The sequence below is a fragment of the Callionymus lyra genome, chromosome 2 (genome assembly GCF_982586985.1).
Source record: "Callionymus lyra chromosome 2, fCalLyr1.hap1.1, whole genome shotgun sequence".
NCBI lineage: Eukaryota > Metazoa > Chordata > Actinopteri > Syngnathiformes > Callionymidae > Callionymus > Callionymus lyra.
The window spans coordinates 34,190,686-34,209,712 of NC_141819.1; the positions used below are offsets into that span (position 1 = coordinate 34,190,686).

Genomic DNA, 19,027 nt, shown 5'->3' on the forward strand with positions numbered 1-19,027 from the left:
TTTGCTGGGATCTGTTTTTCTTTACTTTGATGCAGTCTTACTTAAACTGTAAAGTGTCTTTAGATACCTTTGTTATGATATAAGACTTTAAATAAAATTGAATTGTAATAATATGTAATGTAATATACTGACCCTATGTTTTAGTGCTTACACTGCATCGACACAAATCTGATTTCAACGTCATGTAGCCATGTTTATTTGCGTGACTGGAGCTCATTTGTGAAGTTGTTCCTAACCCTGAAATCCCCCTTTCTAACATTCCTGGGAATTAACCTTCACAAAGTGAAATTATAGCCAATATATGTTGGGGAGAACATGTAGTTAACCAACCTTGTTGACTATCAAAGGTGGTAGGTTTCAGTTCTGAACTTGGTTGCTTGGATCATATGTAGGGCTTGAAATGGAACCCCCTTAGCCTAAGAGTATAGCTAATGCATGACTGTACATTTGTGTTACGTCTGAAGCATATCACTGTTCATTAAGGACGGAGAAAGATGTTTCCCAAGGGGTCAGCAAGCAGCCGTCACATCTTGTGAAGCTACGAGAAAGGATGGTTGGAAGCAAGAGAGCAGTGAGTGACAACGCTACTGAGAACTGAGCGACGAGAAGTGAGCCTCCTGGCCGCTGTCAAACTGCACAACAGATAAAAAAAAAGACAGAAAGACATTGGTATGAGTGTAGGTGGATAGATGCATTTGAGTAAAACCAGCAAGGGGGGAAAAAGAAAAAAAGGTTCCCTTAAATCTGGTATCAGATGCAGGTCAGTGCAACAGTTCAAGTAGTTTATAGAGACGGAAAGTTTCCCTTAAAGTTACACATAAATAAATCAATCAAAATACGTGATTACTGTATAATTAATTCCAGTACCTAGTAGTCCAACAAACTCAAAGCAGTTCCACTTAAATTATATACTTTTCAAAAAATGCCATAAAAACCTTCATGCGAGAAAAAAAGGGCATGATTGAAGCCCGTTTATTGGCACTGGTTTTTCCCTTGGCTGCCAGTAAATGGTTCCTCTCCACTGATGGAGCGGGTGTTTCTGTATTTATGGGTTTTAATAGGAAGAGCGTGATCATCATATTGAGCGGACCGCTCGGATTCCTAATGGGAGCGTTAAATCTCAGGGAAACGCTGCATTTTGGGGAGAGTTAAGGCCAAATTAACATGAAAGGAGGAGGTGAGCGGTGTTAGTGCCTGAAGGGAGGAAAACAACTGCCTGAATGATTGTCAGACATTGAGGGAGAGCGAATGGAAAACAGGGGGGGTGGGCGGCCTTGGCAACAAGAAAAGGAAAAAGAGGCGATAAATGATTTTCATCAGCATCTGAGAGAATCTGGGCCGAGCAATGGGGGTGGAATCCGACGCGATGTCTTCCATTATAAGAACCATAAAATATATTTAATGACCAAATATTGAGCTCTTTGAAACATGATATTGGATCCCATTACAAGCATTATGGTGTCACATTTTGAATCACATTCACACGATTTTCATCGTAGGTACAAAGCAAAGAATCTTTTATTTCCTTGTTATGTTTGTGAGGCAGTAAAGTCGATGTACCAAAACAAAAATAGAAAATAAAAAATGTCCATGAAAGACATAAAAATCCTGCCGGTATTATAATTCACATGTTAAACCACATTTTTACTTTAGTTTTATAAATACTTGAATTCATGTAACAACTACAGTATTCAGAAACTGCCTTAATTTGTTTAATGAGAAAATGATATATATAAATTCCTAATTTTAAGAGTAGTTTTAGAATTATATGAGGTTCTATTACAATAGTCGTTCAAAGTAAAATATCATAGTGTAGATGAGGGGTTACCAACCTTTTTTTGACGTGACCCTATAGGCTTCCAGTATTTCCAGTTTCTGACACACAAGTGAAGTAAAGTAACCTAAAATATATTATTATGGATGATAAATGATATTCCTCCAATTAACTTTTTTCATGTTATTTTCTTCACGCTAATCATCAGTGTTGTAGCAAAAGAGGAGAGACAGAGAGTTTTGTTTTGTTTTGTTCTGTCATTGTTGCATCTATTTAAATTTAAATAATTTCATATTTTAATTGTATGAACTGACAACTTCAGTTAAAAATACTGGTGTACTACTCTTGTTTTTTTCAAACACTTGTTATGCAATGAAATAGGAAATCATGTTTGTATCATATAATGTGAATAACGAATAGAAAAAATACAAAACATGGGACGTCTAAAAACAGTGTTTTTTTCAGCACAATATCATAACTCTAAATGTATAACCTAAGTGGTAAGAATTAAGAAAACACTGGATATGTCGAGACATCAGCTTTTAAATCAAACTCATGAGCATTTTTTTTTCTTTTTATCAGACTCATCCACACAAATTGTAATTTAGTCGTGCTAGACAATAATATCAACCCAACATTGAAGAAAACCAAGCTTTAATAATATTTTTATTATGACAGTATCTATAAAATATAGGGTTACTAGCTGGATCTGAACAAATGCAACAGTTAATATTGTCTACGGCAATATTCAAATGCCTAATGTCTAATTTGGGAAAACTCACATTCCAAACTGAGTCCTTCATTACTTTTGTACAGCTCTGTTGCTGACTGGTAATGAAGAATCAATGACATAGATTATGGGTGTCCCAACATTTTTTTAAAGAGTGACACACTTGATTATGTGAAAATTAACTTTATTCAGGAGTTAAAAGTATAAAGGGCCTGCATTTTCAAGCAGTTCAACACAGGATTTAGAACTACTTCACAAGCGGACATTTTTGGTCAGGAATTTGCACATCAACCACTCGTCTCTATATCCTAAAAATATTGTGTGACATTTAAAATTGTATTCATGTAATAAAAAAACAAACGTATTTCACAAACCGAATAATACTTTAGTACACAATGATGACTGAGAGTTGCAATGATCTCATAAATAAATCAATTATACTTATAAACTTATAAACATGCCAGACAATGTTTCTTGGTAAAGTATAGTCAACAAACCACTGGTGTGAACAACAACTTGGGTTTTATTTTTGTGATTATTGTTAGTGCAATGAAGTGTTAGTAAGGAAAAGAGTCTAATGGGTTTACTCAATTGAATCTATTTTTGCCATAGAAAACATTGCATGTCTACACACAAACATACTTCACAAACAGTCAGCACTGTCTGCTTTTTTCCACCATCCCAGGAAAGTGACCTGCAGGGCTTCAAATATCCCTAATAAAGCCTCATCGCAATACAGAAATGGAAGCAATGCATTTTCAAAACACTGGATCGAGTGAGCGACATGAAAAACAGACTGTGAAGCACACTTTTAACACCCGCACATACTTGACAAACTACAGAGGTTTTAAATTGTGCACATAAATATAGCAACAAGGGCATGGAGACCACCAAGAAAAGAAAAACAACCGGGTAGTAAAGGAAACAAGATATGAATGCTTAGGCAACAACGTGCTAAATATAAATACAGATTACAACCTCAGAAACAACAGCTGCTTACATTATTGCTGTGTTGCAGTTTGAATCACATGATGTTTTTCAAAGATTTGTGAATTAAATTGGTAGCTGAGTTAAACGCACTATGTATAGATAAACGTGAGACTTTGATTGCGTAATACCTGGTTATTATCTTACCTTATTATCTTACCTTATTATTGTTGTAAAGTTGTTCTCAAAGGAAATTTGAGTAGTTCACTAAAGTACTTATCTTCACCACAATCGTTGTTATAAATCAGTCATACTAGTGATAGTGTCTACACAATCACATCAGTTTCATTATCTTGTGTTCTGCATGACATTTAAAGCCAGGCTGCAATATGACTTTATTTAGATGGGTTAATGGAGCTTTAAGAAAAAGTGTCCTTATTTTTTAGACCCACTAGATGGCACTTTCTGTTGCCCATTTTTTATTCTATAGAAAGACCTCAATTTTAAACTAAGAGTGCCACTGACTTTACAAAGCTTCATCAACCCATCACTAGTAAGCATTCTGATTTTGTCATTGAATGCCACTAAGACATGATGGGAATGTAATTTGTTTGTTGGTAGGGACTTGACATCTATCTATGGTTTTTGCTTACAACTTCAGCAACAACGGATACAATAAGTTCAGCTTGAGACAGATGATGATGATCTTAAGATCAGTTAGAGCCAAGGATTTAGTAGCAAGAAAGAAAAGTACTTAGAATATTCCTTACCTTTTTGACTGTCAATGACGAAGTTTCCCTCGTCATTTCCCGACGCGATCCTGTACACAATTCCGTCACCATCTGGATCCTTAGCGAGGACGGTCGCGACAAGCGTGTTTGGACCGGCGTCCTCCGAGACGAAAGTTCGATATCTGCAAATATAGCAAAACAATTCCATCAATAACAATAATTGCTTCTGTTGTCTTCTTCGCCTTCTCCTGCTTATCTTGGTTTGGGTCGTAGGGGGTGAGGAAATTTAAGCAGGAAGACAAAGACTTTCCTCTCCTCAGCTACATTTTCAGGCTTTTCCAATGGGGGCCCTCAAGGAGTTCCCAGGGCAGCTGAAAGATATAGACTCTCCAGTGTGTCCAAGAAGCATCCAACTCAGATACTCAGGACCACAGGTGAGGGTAGGGATGTAGATCAACCGGTATACCAAGAGCTTTCCCTTCTAGCTTAGCTCCCTTTTACCACCACATATTGGTGCAGTGTCCCTTCTTCCCTCACTTGTGAACAACACCCCAGGACACTTGAACTTCTCTTAGGGCAGGAACTGATCCCGAACCCTTGGAAAGGGAAACCCCACGTTATTTTGTCAGAGATCCATGGACTCGGATTTGGAGGTGCTGCTTTTAATACCTGCCGCATCCCAGTCAATTGTGAACTGATGGTTACGGTCTGAAGGAGCCAAAGGGAACATGTTGTATACAAAAAAAGGAGTGACCTGTTCCACCAAACAGGGACTCCCTGAACACATACACATTAAAGTCATTACTCAATGTCTACTTGCTTACAAAGGGTAGTACTCACCATCAAGAACAAACATGTTTACTTCAACCTGTATATTTCCTTATACTGAAATAATAAAAAACTGTCATTTTCAGAAACTGAAAAACAATCATTAAGGAAGTGTTGATCCATTCAACACTTAACTTTAACAATCTGCCATAAAATAGCTGTGACGTTCGCCTTGTTTGCCCCTTTTTTAAAGAGACATTTCCATTCTGTTGCCGCAATCTGCGCACTTAGTTGATCAATACACAAGTCAGGTTAGACAGAGCGGTGTGTCGTTTTTTATTGATCACAGACTTGTGCATTGATCACCGGATCTCCACATGAACATACCAAAAGATCACCGGATGTGTGGCGGGCACTAGGACCTGCGCGGTTTCATCTCACCCATCAGGGTGTTGTGTCTGGGCAAGACACCTGCAGTTGGTTTTGCTGAGTGAAGAATAAAGTTGTGTTCGACTCCTTCTCTGCTTCTTCACTCCTACCACATTGGTGACCCCGACGTGATCCCGCGTCCTGGTTCCAGCATGTCGAGGCGCTGTTTCACCTTCGCGGAGTTACCGACGATGACTCCAAGTATTACCTGGTCGTGTCTGCACTCGATCAACAGACGACTCGTCGCTCCATGGCGCTGCTTAGAGATCCGCCACAACGTCACAAGTATGTCGCGCTCAAAGATCTTCTGCTCCGGAGATTTTCTCTCTCGGCGGCCGAGAGGGCAGAACGACTGCTGTCCTTGTCGGGTCTGAGCGACGGGTCGGCGGTGGATTTGATGGACAGAATGCTTTCTCTACTGGGACCAGATGAAGGTGGATTTATTTTTCTTCATTTGTTCCTGCGTCAACTTCCTCCTCCTGTGCGCGCTGCACTGGCAAACTCTGCGTGCTTGACCGCGGGAGACTGTCGTGGTCTGGCCGAAGAAGCGGATCGTGTCCTGCTGGCGACAACACAGTTCCACGTGCAGAGTGTCTCCACTGTTCCGGAGGTCGGCGACGCTGGAGTGGTGGCGGGAGTGAGAAAGAGGCGCGAGAGCAGCTGGTGTCATTTCCATCAGCGTTTTGGCCGCAGAGCACGACGATGTGTTCCACCTTGCTCTTTTGAGGCTTCGGGAAACGCCAGCGCCAGCACCCAGTAGCAGCTGTGGGTTCTGGTGACCATGAAGAGCTGCTGTTCATCAAAGATTCAGTCTCCGGGACTCGTTTTTTGGTGGACTCGGGTTCTCAGAAAAGTTTGCTCCCTGCGACCCACCGGGACTTGAAGACTCAGGGATGTGGGTTGCAGTTGAGCGCAGCAAATGGATCTAGCATCTCAACTTTTGGATCGAGGTTCGTGACTGTGAATTTTCAGGGACACACATTCAAGTGGGACTTTGTAGTAGCTTCAATTACTGTTCCTATTATTGGCGCAGACTTCCTGTGTGCAAATGGGTTACTTGTAGATGTTGCTAACAGGCGTTTGATTCATTCTGTGTCTTTCACCACTTTTCCATGTGTTACTGGGGGATCTGTGCATGTACCACACGCTAACTTTTTAGCTGCGGGCGATGTTTATCAACGGTTACTTGCTGAGTTTCCATCGCTTACTAAACCTGCTTTTTCGGCTGCAGTTGCCCGCCATGGTGTGGAACATTATATTCCAACAGTTGGTCCTCCAGTGTTTGCACGTGCACGTCGTCTTGATTCCATGAAAATGTCCATCGCCAAAGAAGAGTTTGCCACCATGGAACGTTTAGGCATAGTCAGGCGTTCTGACAGCCCGTGGGCCTCGCCTCTTCACATGGTACCTAAGGCTGATGGCTCGTGGCGACCGTGTGGTGACTTTCGGCGTCTAAATAACATCACTTCGCACGACCGTTATCCTGTTCCACACATTCAGGACTTTTCTGTACACCTAGCCGGTGCTAGTGTGTTTTCAAAAGTGGACCTGGTGCGCGGTTATCACCAAGTTCCGGTGCATGCAGACGATGTAGCAAAGACCGCAGTAATAACCCCGTTTGGGTTATTTGAGTTCCTCCGCATGCCTTTTGGTCTTAAAGGCGCAGCGCAGACATTTCAGAGATTGATGGACTCTGTTTTGCGGGACCTCGCTTTTGTGTTTGTCTATCTTGACGACATATTGGTGGCTAGCGCGTCGGCTGAAGAGCACATAGACCACCTGAAGCAGGTTTTTCAGCGGCTCGAGCAACATGGCTTGATTATCAATAATACCAAGTGTCAATTTGGTCTGCACGTTATTGATTTTTTAGGCCACCGCGTTTCGGCAGAAGGTGCGGTTCCCTTGCCATTAAAAGTTCAGGCCGTCGCGGAATTTCCCTTGCCCAGCACGACTAAAGGCCTTCAGGAGTTTCTGGGCATGGTCAATTTTTACAATCGTTTTCTTCCCCATGCCGCCCACATCCTAAAGCCCCTGTACGACGCTTTGCGCAAGCGGGCAGCTAAGGATCCTGTCGACTGGACCCCGGAACGGATCCAGGCCTTCGAGTCGGCCAAATCGGCCTTGGCTCGAGCAACCCTCCTAGCACACCCTAAACCGGCTGCGCGTTTATCGTTGTCAACAGACGCTTCGGACATAGCTGTGGGAGCTGTGGTTGAGCAGCATGTTGGAGGTGTGTGGCAGCCTCTAGCGTTTTTTAGCCGCAAGCTTCGAGACAGTGAATGCAGGTACAGTGTTTTTGACCGAGAGTTACTGGCACTGTACCTGGCTACACGCCATTTTCGGTTCTTGCTCGAAGGTCGGCCTTTCACCGCGTACGTGGATCATAAACCTTTGATGTTTGCTATGTCGAAGGTCTCTGAGCCCTGGTCAGCCCGTCAACAGCGCCATCTTGCCGCCGTTTCAGAATTCACGACCGATATTCGACATGTAGCTGGGAAGTCTAACCATGTGGCGGATTGTTTGTCACGTGCGCTGGTGTGCCCTGTTCAGCTGGGGTTTGATGTCTCAGCCATGGCTGCTGACCAAGCCACCGACCCAGATATTGTTTCTCTCCGATCGGGAGATACAAGCCTTAAGCTGGAGGAAGCTGTGGTTCAAGAAGGTGGTCCCGTGCTCCTCTGCGACGTTTCTACCGGTCGCCCACGGCCCCTTGTTCCGATAGTTTGGCGTCGTCGTGTTTACAATTCGGTACACTCCCTCTCACATCCCGGGGTTAAGGCATCAGTCAAGATGGTCAGTGCTAGATTTGTCTGGCCAGGGCTACGCAGGGATGTTAAGGAGTGGGCAGCCGCTTGTGTTGCGTGTCAGCGGGCGAAAGTCCACACACACACGAAGGCCCCGCTTGAGCCTTTTCCTATTCCTGCCAGGAGGTTTGATCATGTGCATGTGGACTTGGTTGGTCCATTGCCGCCATCGCAAGGTTTCACTCACCTGTTCACCATGGTGGATAGAACAACTCGGTGGCCTGAAGTTGTCCCTCTTTCCTCCACGACCTCTGCAGACGTTGCGCGAGCGTTCCTCTCAACCTGGGTTGCTCGTTTTGGGGTGCCCTCTGATATAACATCCGACAGGGGCCCCCAGTTCGTTTCAGAGTTGTGGTCGACACTAGCGAGATCCTTAGGCGTGCGGACACACCGCACTACAGCGTACCACCCGCAGTCGAACGGCATGTGCGAAAGGTTCCACCGGTCGTTAAAAGCAGCCTTACGCGCTACGCTTACGGATTCGAACTGGGTGGATCGATTACCCTGGGTTTTGCTTGGGTTACGTTCCGCTCCGAAAGAGGATCTTGAGGCATCCGCCGCGGAGTTGGTCATTGGACAGCCCCTGCGCATCCCTGGGGAATTTTTGCCTGTTAACTCTGCTCCACAGTTCCGTGTGACCGATAGTTCGGACGGAGCTAGGGTCCCGGGACCTGTTCATCACTGTTTCCCTAAAATATTTGTGCCTGTTCAGCTACAGAATGCTCTTTTTGTTTTTGTGCGTCATGATGCGCACCGCACACCACTTCAACCGCCATACGATGGACCTTTTAGGGTTCTTGAGCCAGGCCCAAAGTATTTTGTGTTGGACATGGGGGGCCGAAGAGAGCATGTGACTGTTGACCGGCTCAAGCCTGCTCACATGGTGGCTGATGAGATTTTGTCCCCGGCACAGGTTCCCCGTCGGGGCCGACCGCCTTCCAAGAGAGTGACTGAAGCTGCTCAGAGTGTGGACACTGGTGCTGAAGCTCACTCTTCAGCAGACGGACGACGCAGCCGTTTTGGGAGGCTTATAAAGGCACCATATAGACCCTGAGTTTTCCCTTCTGGGTGTTCTGGGGGGGGTAGTGTGGCGGGCACTAGGACCTGCGCGGTTTCATCTCACCCATCAGGGTGTTGTGTCTGGGCAAGACACCTGCAGTTGGTTTTGCTGAGTGAAGAATAAAGTTGTGTTCGACTCCTTCTCTGCTTCTTCACTCCTACCACAGATGATTGTTTGAAAAGCCAAGAAGAAATTTCTCCATTTGATAATAATAAAGAATTAACCCATCAGGGGATGTTTTCTCCAATTATTTTTTTTATTTGCACTTCTGCAAACACAGATATTGAGAAAGCACAGATATTTAGAAAGAAGATCCATGTTTTATTCTGTGAAACAATGTTTAATGTATTTAGAAACCTCTCCATTCTTGTAATTATCCAATTAACAGCTAATTATAAATTTTAGGTTTGCAATTTTATTGGTTAAATCTTATTTTTTTAATAAATAATTTTTGTATTTTTGTTGTTTACTTGTTCATACATTTGAAGAATTGTCAGTGAACTGTTATAGGGCTCTCAATAACAGTAACAGCCACAAAATCATGCTGACCTTATTTCCGACTAGACACAACTAATAGATCAACAGGAAAAGTAAATTTTAAAAAGCGTGAGGGAACACAAACAATTTGATCTGAAAGCAAACGTCTCCCAGAGCAATAAAAGCTGAAGCCTGACCAGCGGTTATAAAGCTGCGACACCAGAGAGGGACCTTCATTCATCATCCAAAAAGAAAGAGAAGTTATGTTATTCAAGAGAACTGTTTTATTTCAGGAAATCTATGAGAATCTAAGAGGAAAAACTCACATTTGAGACTCGTGTCTCAAATTAACCGATAGATACAATTTATTGGCCGGGAGGCGATTCTGAATCAATACTTTCCAGTTTTCATGTACATTTTCATTTATAGTTCCTCCATTAAATCATGAATGACTGACTTCCATCCTTCCTACTGTTCACCCTTCTGCTTTTTAGCCAGTTGTGTGTCTTGTTTTTTTCTTTGGTTTGTGGGATGTAAATATGTGAACACCTGTGTGGACTTTTTCTTAACTTCACCTTGTTTTGTTGAAATATTGCAACTTCAAGAAATACATTTTAAATTAATTTTGAAATGTGTTGAACTGTATATAAAAACAATTAAATCCGTTGCTTGTTACAGGAGAGCACCAAGAAGGTCTTTTAAATTAAAATGGACAAACATGTTTTACTATAACTCTAAAATGTAACAGATTACTCTGAAAATAATCCCAACCTTTGGTCAACATGAGGGTGAGTAGAAAATGAGTGAAGTTTGAATTTTGGTTTTAACGACTTTTGTTCACTATAAATACCTCCACCAAGTAGGTTTTATGGAAGTTAAACTGTTAGCACCATAACTTTAAATGACATTTTTTAAGAAAACACTGACACTAAATTGAAGAAGAAAAATCACTTGTAATTTTTTCTAGGTTCAAATTGTGCTCAATGTACTTATTTAATTTTTTAATGAAGAAACGTGGAATTTGCTCCCTGGCAGAGGTATGCATGAGCTTCCACAAGTCACAATGGCGGATTTTTCCTTTTACCAGCCAAATTCTATGTTAATATACATTGTATATAGAATTAGTATAATAGTATAGTGTGAGATGATATATACAATATTATCTTTGTCTTCTTTTGTTGTAACATTTTTTTGGATTATTATAAGGAATTCCTTTTTTTTCTTTACATTACCTACATTGATGTGTCATGTATTAACATAAAAAGACATGAAAAGCATCTGTTTGGTTTCTGAGGCAACAGGAGAGAAATGATCATTGCCGTCTCCCGGTGGCAGAGTGACTGCAGGTGAATGAAAGGTGGTTATTTAAGCTCTTACCGGGAAGACAGTGGCGTGCAGTGAAGAGGAGATCTGAGTGCAAACAACACATTGAACCATGTCTCCTCCACTGTCTTTTAGAAAACAGAGTAAATAACACATATCAAAACATGGAGCCTTTTTTGTAAGGTAAAGTGGTGCGGACTTGCCGTGAAGGAAGCTGTTAATTGACACATTAACACGACTATTTCAACTTGAGAAATGCATGCACACCAACTCGTTGCACATACGGACTCATTATCACATGCCTGCAACTGCACAGGCTGATGGAAATAGGCCACATTTTCTGCCTCAGTGACGGTGTGTTTAATGACCTCATTCTTCAGCGTCTTTATTTTCCTTTATGTTAACTCGACAGAACAAACAGTAGCATCACGGATTTCATGATATGCTACTCTCAGACGAAAATCTATTTTCGACATGATTATCCTCAATTTACTTAATATAACGTAATCTTAACTCTGTAAACAATTGAGCTTTTCATGTCATTTAGCCTTTCATGTCATTTAGCTTAAATTTTGGGCAGGAAACATATTGCTGATGTATTCGGACAATATAAAAACAGCCAGCATAAGAAAACTTCAAACTCAAGACTAAATGGCAAACACTTGTGAAGCTTCACGAACCACTGTTCTCAGTTTAAGAGTAGTTAATTTTCAGTTTAATTTAGATGTGAGGTCTCTTGAGAATCCTTTTTGGTATTTATTTTTGACAAAAAAACAAATCTGATGAAAAGTATTGAAAAATGGACACTACTTTTCAGACACAATAGAACTAATACACGTAAATTATTCAGCCAACCATTTTGGATCCCAAAATACTATTATGGCAGTTTTCGGAAACTGCATTTTATATTTAAGTATTTCATTCTATTCTATACTTTCAAAGCCACAATAAATCTGGTTTTGTGTTAACAACACTGACAATGTTGGGATTCTGATTCTCTTTCTGATATCCGCTAAATCCTGGTTATTAGCCTCCTGGACTACTAATGATTTGTTTCAGCCCAGAAATCACCATTTTGATCTGTATTTGGCAAAAATGCAGACAGATAAGATGTTTACATTTTTTTTCAAATAATTTGGAATTGGTTATTATGAGCCCATGTGGAATTGATGTCTTATGAAGAAAGAAAAAACAGTAAAAAAACAGTATTGGCATATTTTCTTAAGTGAACATAGTTAGCATCTGGTATCAATTACGAGGGCTAAAGTTAAGTATTAGCGATTTAAATCCTTTGAACAAAACATCCAACATCCACATACGGTGCAGCCAAGAGAAAAGCTAAAGGGTGAAACGATAAGACTGCTGGGATTAAATAAATACTTGATGTTTGAAATTGTCTTTTTGTGCATGTCTGCTGGCTGATGTATAAAACATATACCACGTTTTAGCGCCAGTGGCTGCTGACAACAAGGCTAATCACTCTGTTGTAGCTGACGGTAAATCAATGAAGGCCTCATTTCATTTACACTCACCTCACATACGAACTTAGTCCCTTGAAATACACATTACACGGATTTGTGAGATTTAAGATTCACTTAAGCCCTAAAGGTAGGTGAAGAAATGCATTTTCATCCTCACAGTCGAGAAGCTCCGTAATGACACGTGGGTCCGCTCGTACCCACAGTTCACTTTTCTCCAAACATCTCGACATCATGCGTGCACAGTGCAAGCCTCTTGAGGTTGCTGGTGGGCACGTCTGATTGACCCTGCTCCACTGATCTGCCCATCTCTGTGCCAAAAATCCAACCAATTAAAAGATGCAGGCAGCGCAGTAGAAATGGGGGATAAAAGGAGGGGAAAAATGGAATCTCGGGCTCGAGCAGCTGCGATATCCAATTGGAAGCAGCTGTGAGGTGCTGACCTGACAGTTGAGCTCTCTCACACTCACAGACACAACAGCTTTTGGATCGCTACATTTTCCCTCTAATGAAGCAATTGCATTAACTTCCCAGGACGTGTTTTGTACTCTTTGTCATACAATGGCTGTTTGAGTGAAACTGAGTGCAATTTTGTTTTTCGTTCAGAATCAAAGCCACGTAGTGTCCACGTAGTGTCCACGTACTTCCTGTTTTCTTTCATCCTACCACATGAACCTGACTAAAGAACACAGCAGGAAGTAATCACCTGCAGGATTTGAACCTTCAGCTTCCAGACCACACCGGATCAAAGCATTGTGTATATGATATTTCACTGCTCTTCTTCCGTTTTTCTTTTCTTTCTACTGCAGTGCCTTAGTATTTTAGTTGTCGTTTGTTTCTAGCGAGTGTTTTTACTTCTGTGTTTTTGTTTTTTTCAGGCTCTGTGTTTCTTCTCTCCTGTTTTATTCCCCCAGTATGGTGGAAGTTTTGGCTTTTGGACATTTTGATATTGGACATTATTGTTTATGCGATTTTGGACTTAGATTGTTGGCTTTTTTTTTTACAATATGTGTATTGTCACTTTCAAATTCATACATACACTCATGCATGTGTGCACATAACTATCCTGTTTGTATTATTCCAGTGCAATATTCAAGAAACCAAAAAAACTGATAAAGTAAATGCATTTATTTTCTGTTTATTTTTCCTACCTTTGTCTTTTTAATAGATGAGTTTAATGTTATATATATATATATATATATATATATATATATATATATATATATATTCTACTGCCCCTCTAAAACGGTTTTCCACAAAGGAATCTTGAACACATATAAGTTATTTTCTATGTGCTTTGACTGCAATTTTTTTTATACTACAGCTGTATAACTGTTGTGTTCAGCAAATGTTCTCTCTCACAATGTGTACTTTCCATTTCAGGTTTGGCCCCTCGGTCAGTTCCCAGATGCCATTTGTTGCATTTTTAGTTACTGAACTTGTTTCTCTCTTGAAACGATGAATCTTGAACTTAACCTCAATCTCGCTCTTCTGCAACTTGACATGTGTGTGATGGTTTCTGCCTCAGATTCCCTGAGAATTGTATTGGAAACAAGGTCACAAAAATGCGGAAAATGGGCCATCATATAAAACGTGTGTTATGAACAGCTAAACAGACATTCCACCCAGGAAAATACTTACTTAAAATACACTCACTAAATTTGGTTATATTTCATAATAACAATAATACAGGATACATTTCTATAAATTAGGTTACTTAACAATAAAAGTTTGAAATATATGTCCATTGGTAAAATGTTAACTACCAAGAAAAAATAAAAATGTGTCATTTATTATTTCAAAGATGCATAGTAATTGTTATTGGGCAACTAATGTGTTGATTTAAGCGTGTCTTAAATAGATTTTGAACCTCTATTGTACTCATCAGTATGTGACTGTTTGTACAAAACTGTCTTTTAATGAAGAAATTTAAAACAGAAAATGTTCTTAAGCCCCACCCACTGAAAATGCCTTTTCGAGATGTCATGTCAATCATGTTTAGTATAACCACACCCACTCTGTTGCGATTGGTCAAGCATTGAGGAAGTCTCTACCTCCAATGGACTCGGGGAGTGATTACAGCTGGCTGGAGGAGGCGTAAATCCATTATATCATAATGGACTATGCTCTTATAACCTCTCGTTTGTAGAGATTTACGGCAGTGTTAAGTAAAGTAATAACTTTAAAACATGGTCATGATGAGGGACTTACTGCATCTTTGAAAGGAAGACTTTTAACCTTTGAACCTTTGAGTAAGTATGGAGAGTTTGGTTTTGACATAGTTGCCATTTTAGGCCCATACAATAGTTTGGGTCACTTACTAGAAGAGAGTCCAACACCAGAACCATTACAAACCATAATAGTTCATCCCTTCATTTGTTCAGTATCAATCAGTCAATTACTGCATTTGACTTAAGATATGTTCTGTAAATATCTTCCACTTATTTTAGGGTTGATATGGGCCAAGTGAGATTCTTGGAAGGAGAGAACTCTCTTGTTCCAACTTTCACCAATGCAAATAGTCATGCATGATTTATCTACACTTAATCAATTCATATTTAATTATTCCACTCACATGTGTTGGGAGAACTCGGGTGCTTCATCGTTGACGTTGGCCATCCGTATTCGTACGGTAGCAGTGCCAGTTCGAGGGAGGTCTCCTTTGTCGACAGCCATCACCACAAACTCGTACAGATGATTGGGTCTTTCGTAGTCCAGGGCGCCGGAGGGGAAGATGGTTCCGTGTGGGGAGATGGTGAAGTCTGGGCTCAGGGTGTAGTAGGTCAACTCAGCGTTCTTCTCAGAGTCACAGTCGTTTGCCGATACTAGCAAAGAGAGACATGGATGTGATGTGAGATGCTTAACACTGACAAGAATATGGTTCAAAAACTTACTACATACAGATATTTTAAGTCAACATGATAAGAACATTGAAATGATCAAATTAAATTTTTGACTTCTTCAGACAAGTGGCTAAAGAATCTTCATGAAGTAGTGTCCTGATTTTTAGAGCTGAGGGCACAATCAGTTATGAAAACGATGTATGGTTTCATTAGTTTATCTGTCTCAAACGAAATAGTATACTGCAAAGAGTGCCATATAGTGGGCTATGAACATAAAGACACTGCTGCATGAAACGATTCAAGGAAGACTGTAGGGACTGGTGAGAATGTAGCAAAGTTACCTGAAATGTATTCTGCATATTGTATATACTGTTCTTCAAAAACAATTCAGTGGATATATTTTATTGGCATAATTATTTTCCATTTTTTTTTTATTTTATGTATATTGTCATCCAAGCCTTTCACAAGCAGTGAATGTACTTGCTTTATATTTTGCATTTAGCCCATTTTTTCAGAATTATAAAAAGGATAAAACGCATCAGAAAATGTCTAAAGGAGACTAAAAGTGGTCTTCCTTTCATATTTTGTACAGACAAATTAAAGTTGACTTTTATGCTTTTCCCTTCTCCAACTCACGCATTGGGAATCTATGCGGAAGAAACTGATTGCCTTGCTAAAAACAGTAAAGACCACCAGGGATTTTGGATAAGCATATTTTCCGCCAACAAGAACATTTTGTCATAAAACACACAACCCTTTGATTCACCCAGCATTGCGGTTGTCTTGTGCCGCCTATAAACCAACAAGCAAACATTAATGCAAACGGAAGATCAAACATACTGCCGCTAGGTCTGTAAACTGAATTTTTTTCTACAAAGTTTGCAGGGATTTTGTCACTGAAATGGTACTTTATTAATATTGGGAGAATTCCGAAATGCATTTCTCCGTTAAGGTTATTTTTGTCTGTGGTATGTGTTTGATGTAGGGAAGAATTTGAAAAAATATGCTGTGAACCGTGAAATTGGTCAACATTAAATGAGAGTAGCAAATGTATACTGTACAGGGCCTTTCTTTTGGTTTGCTTTAACTACTCATCAAAACACCTGAACTTTTCTGATCCCCCAAATACCGTAAGGACAGGTTAATAAATACCCATTAGTTTTTTTTCACATCGTATAAGTTATTACATGTTTCCATCTATAACAAGACACAGGCGGCTCTCGTCCACCACCCACGCCAAAACAGGGAAGACCAATCAATCAAACTCCTCTGTCGCCGTTGAAGCATCACAACAAACAACCCCCCAGGTGTGTTTCAGGTCATGTCAGGCTTCCTGGTGTCAAAACATTGACCAACAACCTGCCTTGTCACTTTCACAATTAAGAATAACCTGAAGATATCAGCAGCATTTGTGATTGTAATAATGGAAACTGTCAATCACATACTTTTCATTATTTAAATGTCAGCTCGTCTAGAACTTCCAAGAGTGTTTCACACACTCTTTCATTCACACTATTTATTAGTGTGGGGTTGATAAAGATTCATGAAGCAGTGTCCTTATTTTCAAAGTCCACTAGATGGCAGTCTCTGCTCTATAATATATTGTTTTGAAGAGCTATTCTAATAAGACCTTGCAACATTTTTATATGGTTTGATGGATGGATGGATGGATGGATGGATAGATTGATGGATAGATGGGTGGATGGATGGATGGGTAGTTTGATGGATGGATGGATAGACAGACAGATCGATGGATGGATGAATGGAAGAATTGACTAGAGAGATTGTCAGGCTCCCCTACCTGGGGCTTTTATTTTGTATAGTCTTTTCCTGTCTTCCTGTGTTTTTGTTGCTGTCTTAACATTTAGTGAAGCTGGTGCTTGGCAGGATTCACAGCTGTCGTCTATCAGGCCAATCCGTGGTGCTGCGTAAAGAGCCTGCTCTTGGCCTGAGTCGGCATCAACACAATCGTGGATCAGGCGCAAGATCCACAGCAGCCAGACTTGCTTTACTTTTCATTTTCGAGTTTTGGCGCCACGTCTTGTGTTTTACATTGTATTTCTGTGTGTTTATTAAACTATCTTTTGTAAACTAGTGATGGCAAGATGAAGCCCCATGACACAGTGAAGCCCCGCAGCGAACTGCTTGATACATGGTTTGAAGCTTCAAGACGCTTCATTTGCTCCACTACGCCATCATGTGGACAACATTTTTTTACAACATGACAAATGCTTACATCAAATGGATGGGATTGATAGGAAAAGTGGTAGTGAAGTCCTTCATGTTTGATTTTGCTTCCACTGAAACAACTTCCCCCATCAATCATCTGGCATCCAAAGGTCGGCCATTCTCCACACATGGCCGGAGAACCAGAATGACCACAGAGAACTAGAACCACCAGATGACTTCCAGAGTATTAAATGTTATTTTCTTTTTCAATAGAATCATTTCAGGTAAAGAGAGGCAAAAGAAGAAAGTCACATGAACTATATAAGCAAACATAAAAGTGTTTTGATGTCTATATGCTTTTTTAACAAACATCTCAATATTATATATTCATAACATGTAATGTTAATGTTGGAATTCATTCTGATCCTTAGAAAGAGATGGGAAAGTTATAATAAGTTAGCATTATGTGTGGATCTCAAATCTTTCAATAAGATTATTGTCAAATTAAAACAAGTTTCAAAATCAAACAGAAGGAGGAGAAGGACAGAGGGACTGGACCAGAGCCAATCTCTAGCTAATAGGTACTGAGGAATCAGATGTCACCCACCAATCCAGGAGCACGACTGAATGGCTTTAAAAGGACCGCGTGATACAAATCTTCTCTCTTCCCATTCTCGCCCCTCCCATCCCTGACTCCGGCCCCCTTCCTTGACCTTTTGGTCTTACCCTTCAACTTGGTGCGACAAGTCTCCCCAGTTGCATGACCTTCTCAAGATGCAAGCAAGCTGCATGCATCCCAACCTCCAGCAGCCAGCCAAGCAAGCCTGAACCTCTCTGGCTCCACCAAGCAACCAAACTGCTCTTCCAGAGAAGATCCATGTGGCAAAGACTTGTGATCCCTTGAACCGAGTAAAGACACGTCTCTGGTGGTTACGCCAACTCAGTCAAGGAAGATCTTTGCTAGCCTGCAACATAGGACCAGGACAGGACCCAAGAAGACCCCGACGTCAGCGCTTCTAGCGCCACGCCGTCTTCACCTTGTTCCCTGCCAAGTCACTCCACAACACAACTGGATCCAGGGCCTCTGCTTTGTGTGCCTGCTGCTGCTCACCTCTTTCCAATCCTCCTCACATCAACCTCCTTGCCGTCATCGCACCTTCAATTCTCCTCTCGACAATGTAAGAAACTGTTACATTGTCACTCTTGAATTGATTGATGTGTTGGGATTTTTCTAATTGATCTGAGGTAGCAAGATTAGCTTAAAATATGTTGTAAAACTTTCTCATCAGTCAGCAGAGTTTACACTTATCAAAGCCTTCAAGTCAGTTACTTCTTGATTAATTATTATCGTTCCTTCCATGATATATGTATTATTCCTAATTGTTCTCCTTTTCTCTTTGTTTCTTTATTTTCTAAACCATATACGAAGAATATCAGTTGCCTTTACAATTTTTCAGATTTTTGAATAATCAATTTAAGAGACTCTTTTTCAGTAAAGAACATTAATCATGACA

General features: G+C 40.7%; 1 protein-coding gene across 1 annotated transcript in view; it reads right to left on the minus strand.

The window, feature by feature from the left end:
- The window catches only part of LOC148086635 (neural-cadherin), a 288,414-nt gene that overhangs the window by 169,491 nt on the left and 99,896 nt on the right, over positions 1-19,027 (minus strand). The window contains exons 6-7 of the mRNA XM_087784779.1: positions 15,077-15,326; positions 4,202-4,344 (exon numbers count right to left, since the gene is read on the minus strand). Coding sequence (XP_087640905.1) covers positions 4,202-4,344; positions 15,077-15,326 — 393 coding nt within the window. The remainder of the gene's footprint in view (positions 1-4,201; positions 4,345-15,076; positions 15,327-19,027) is intronic.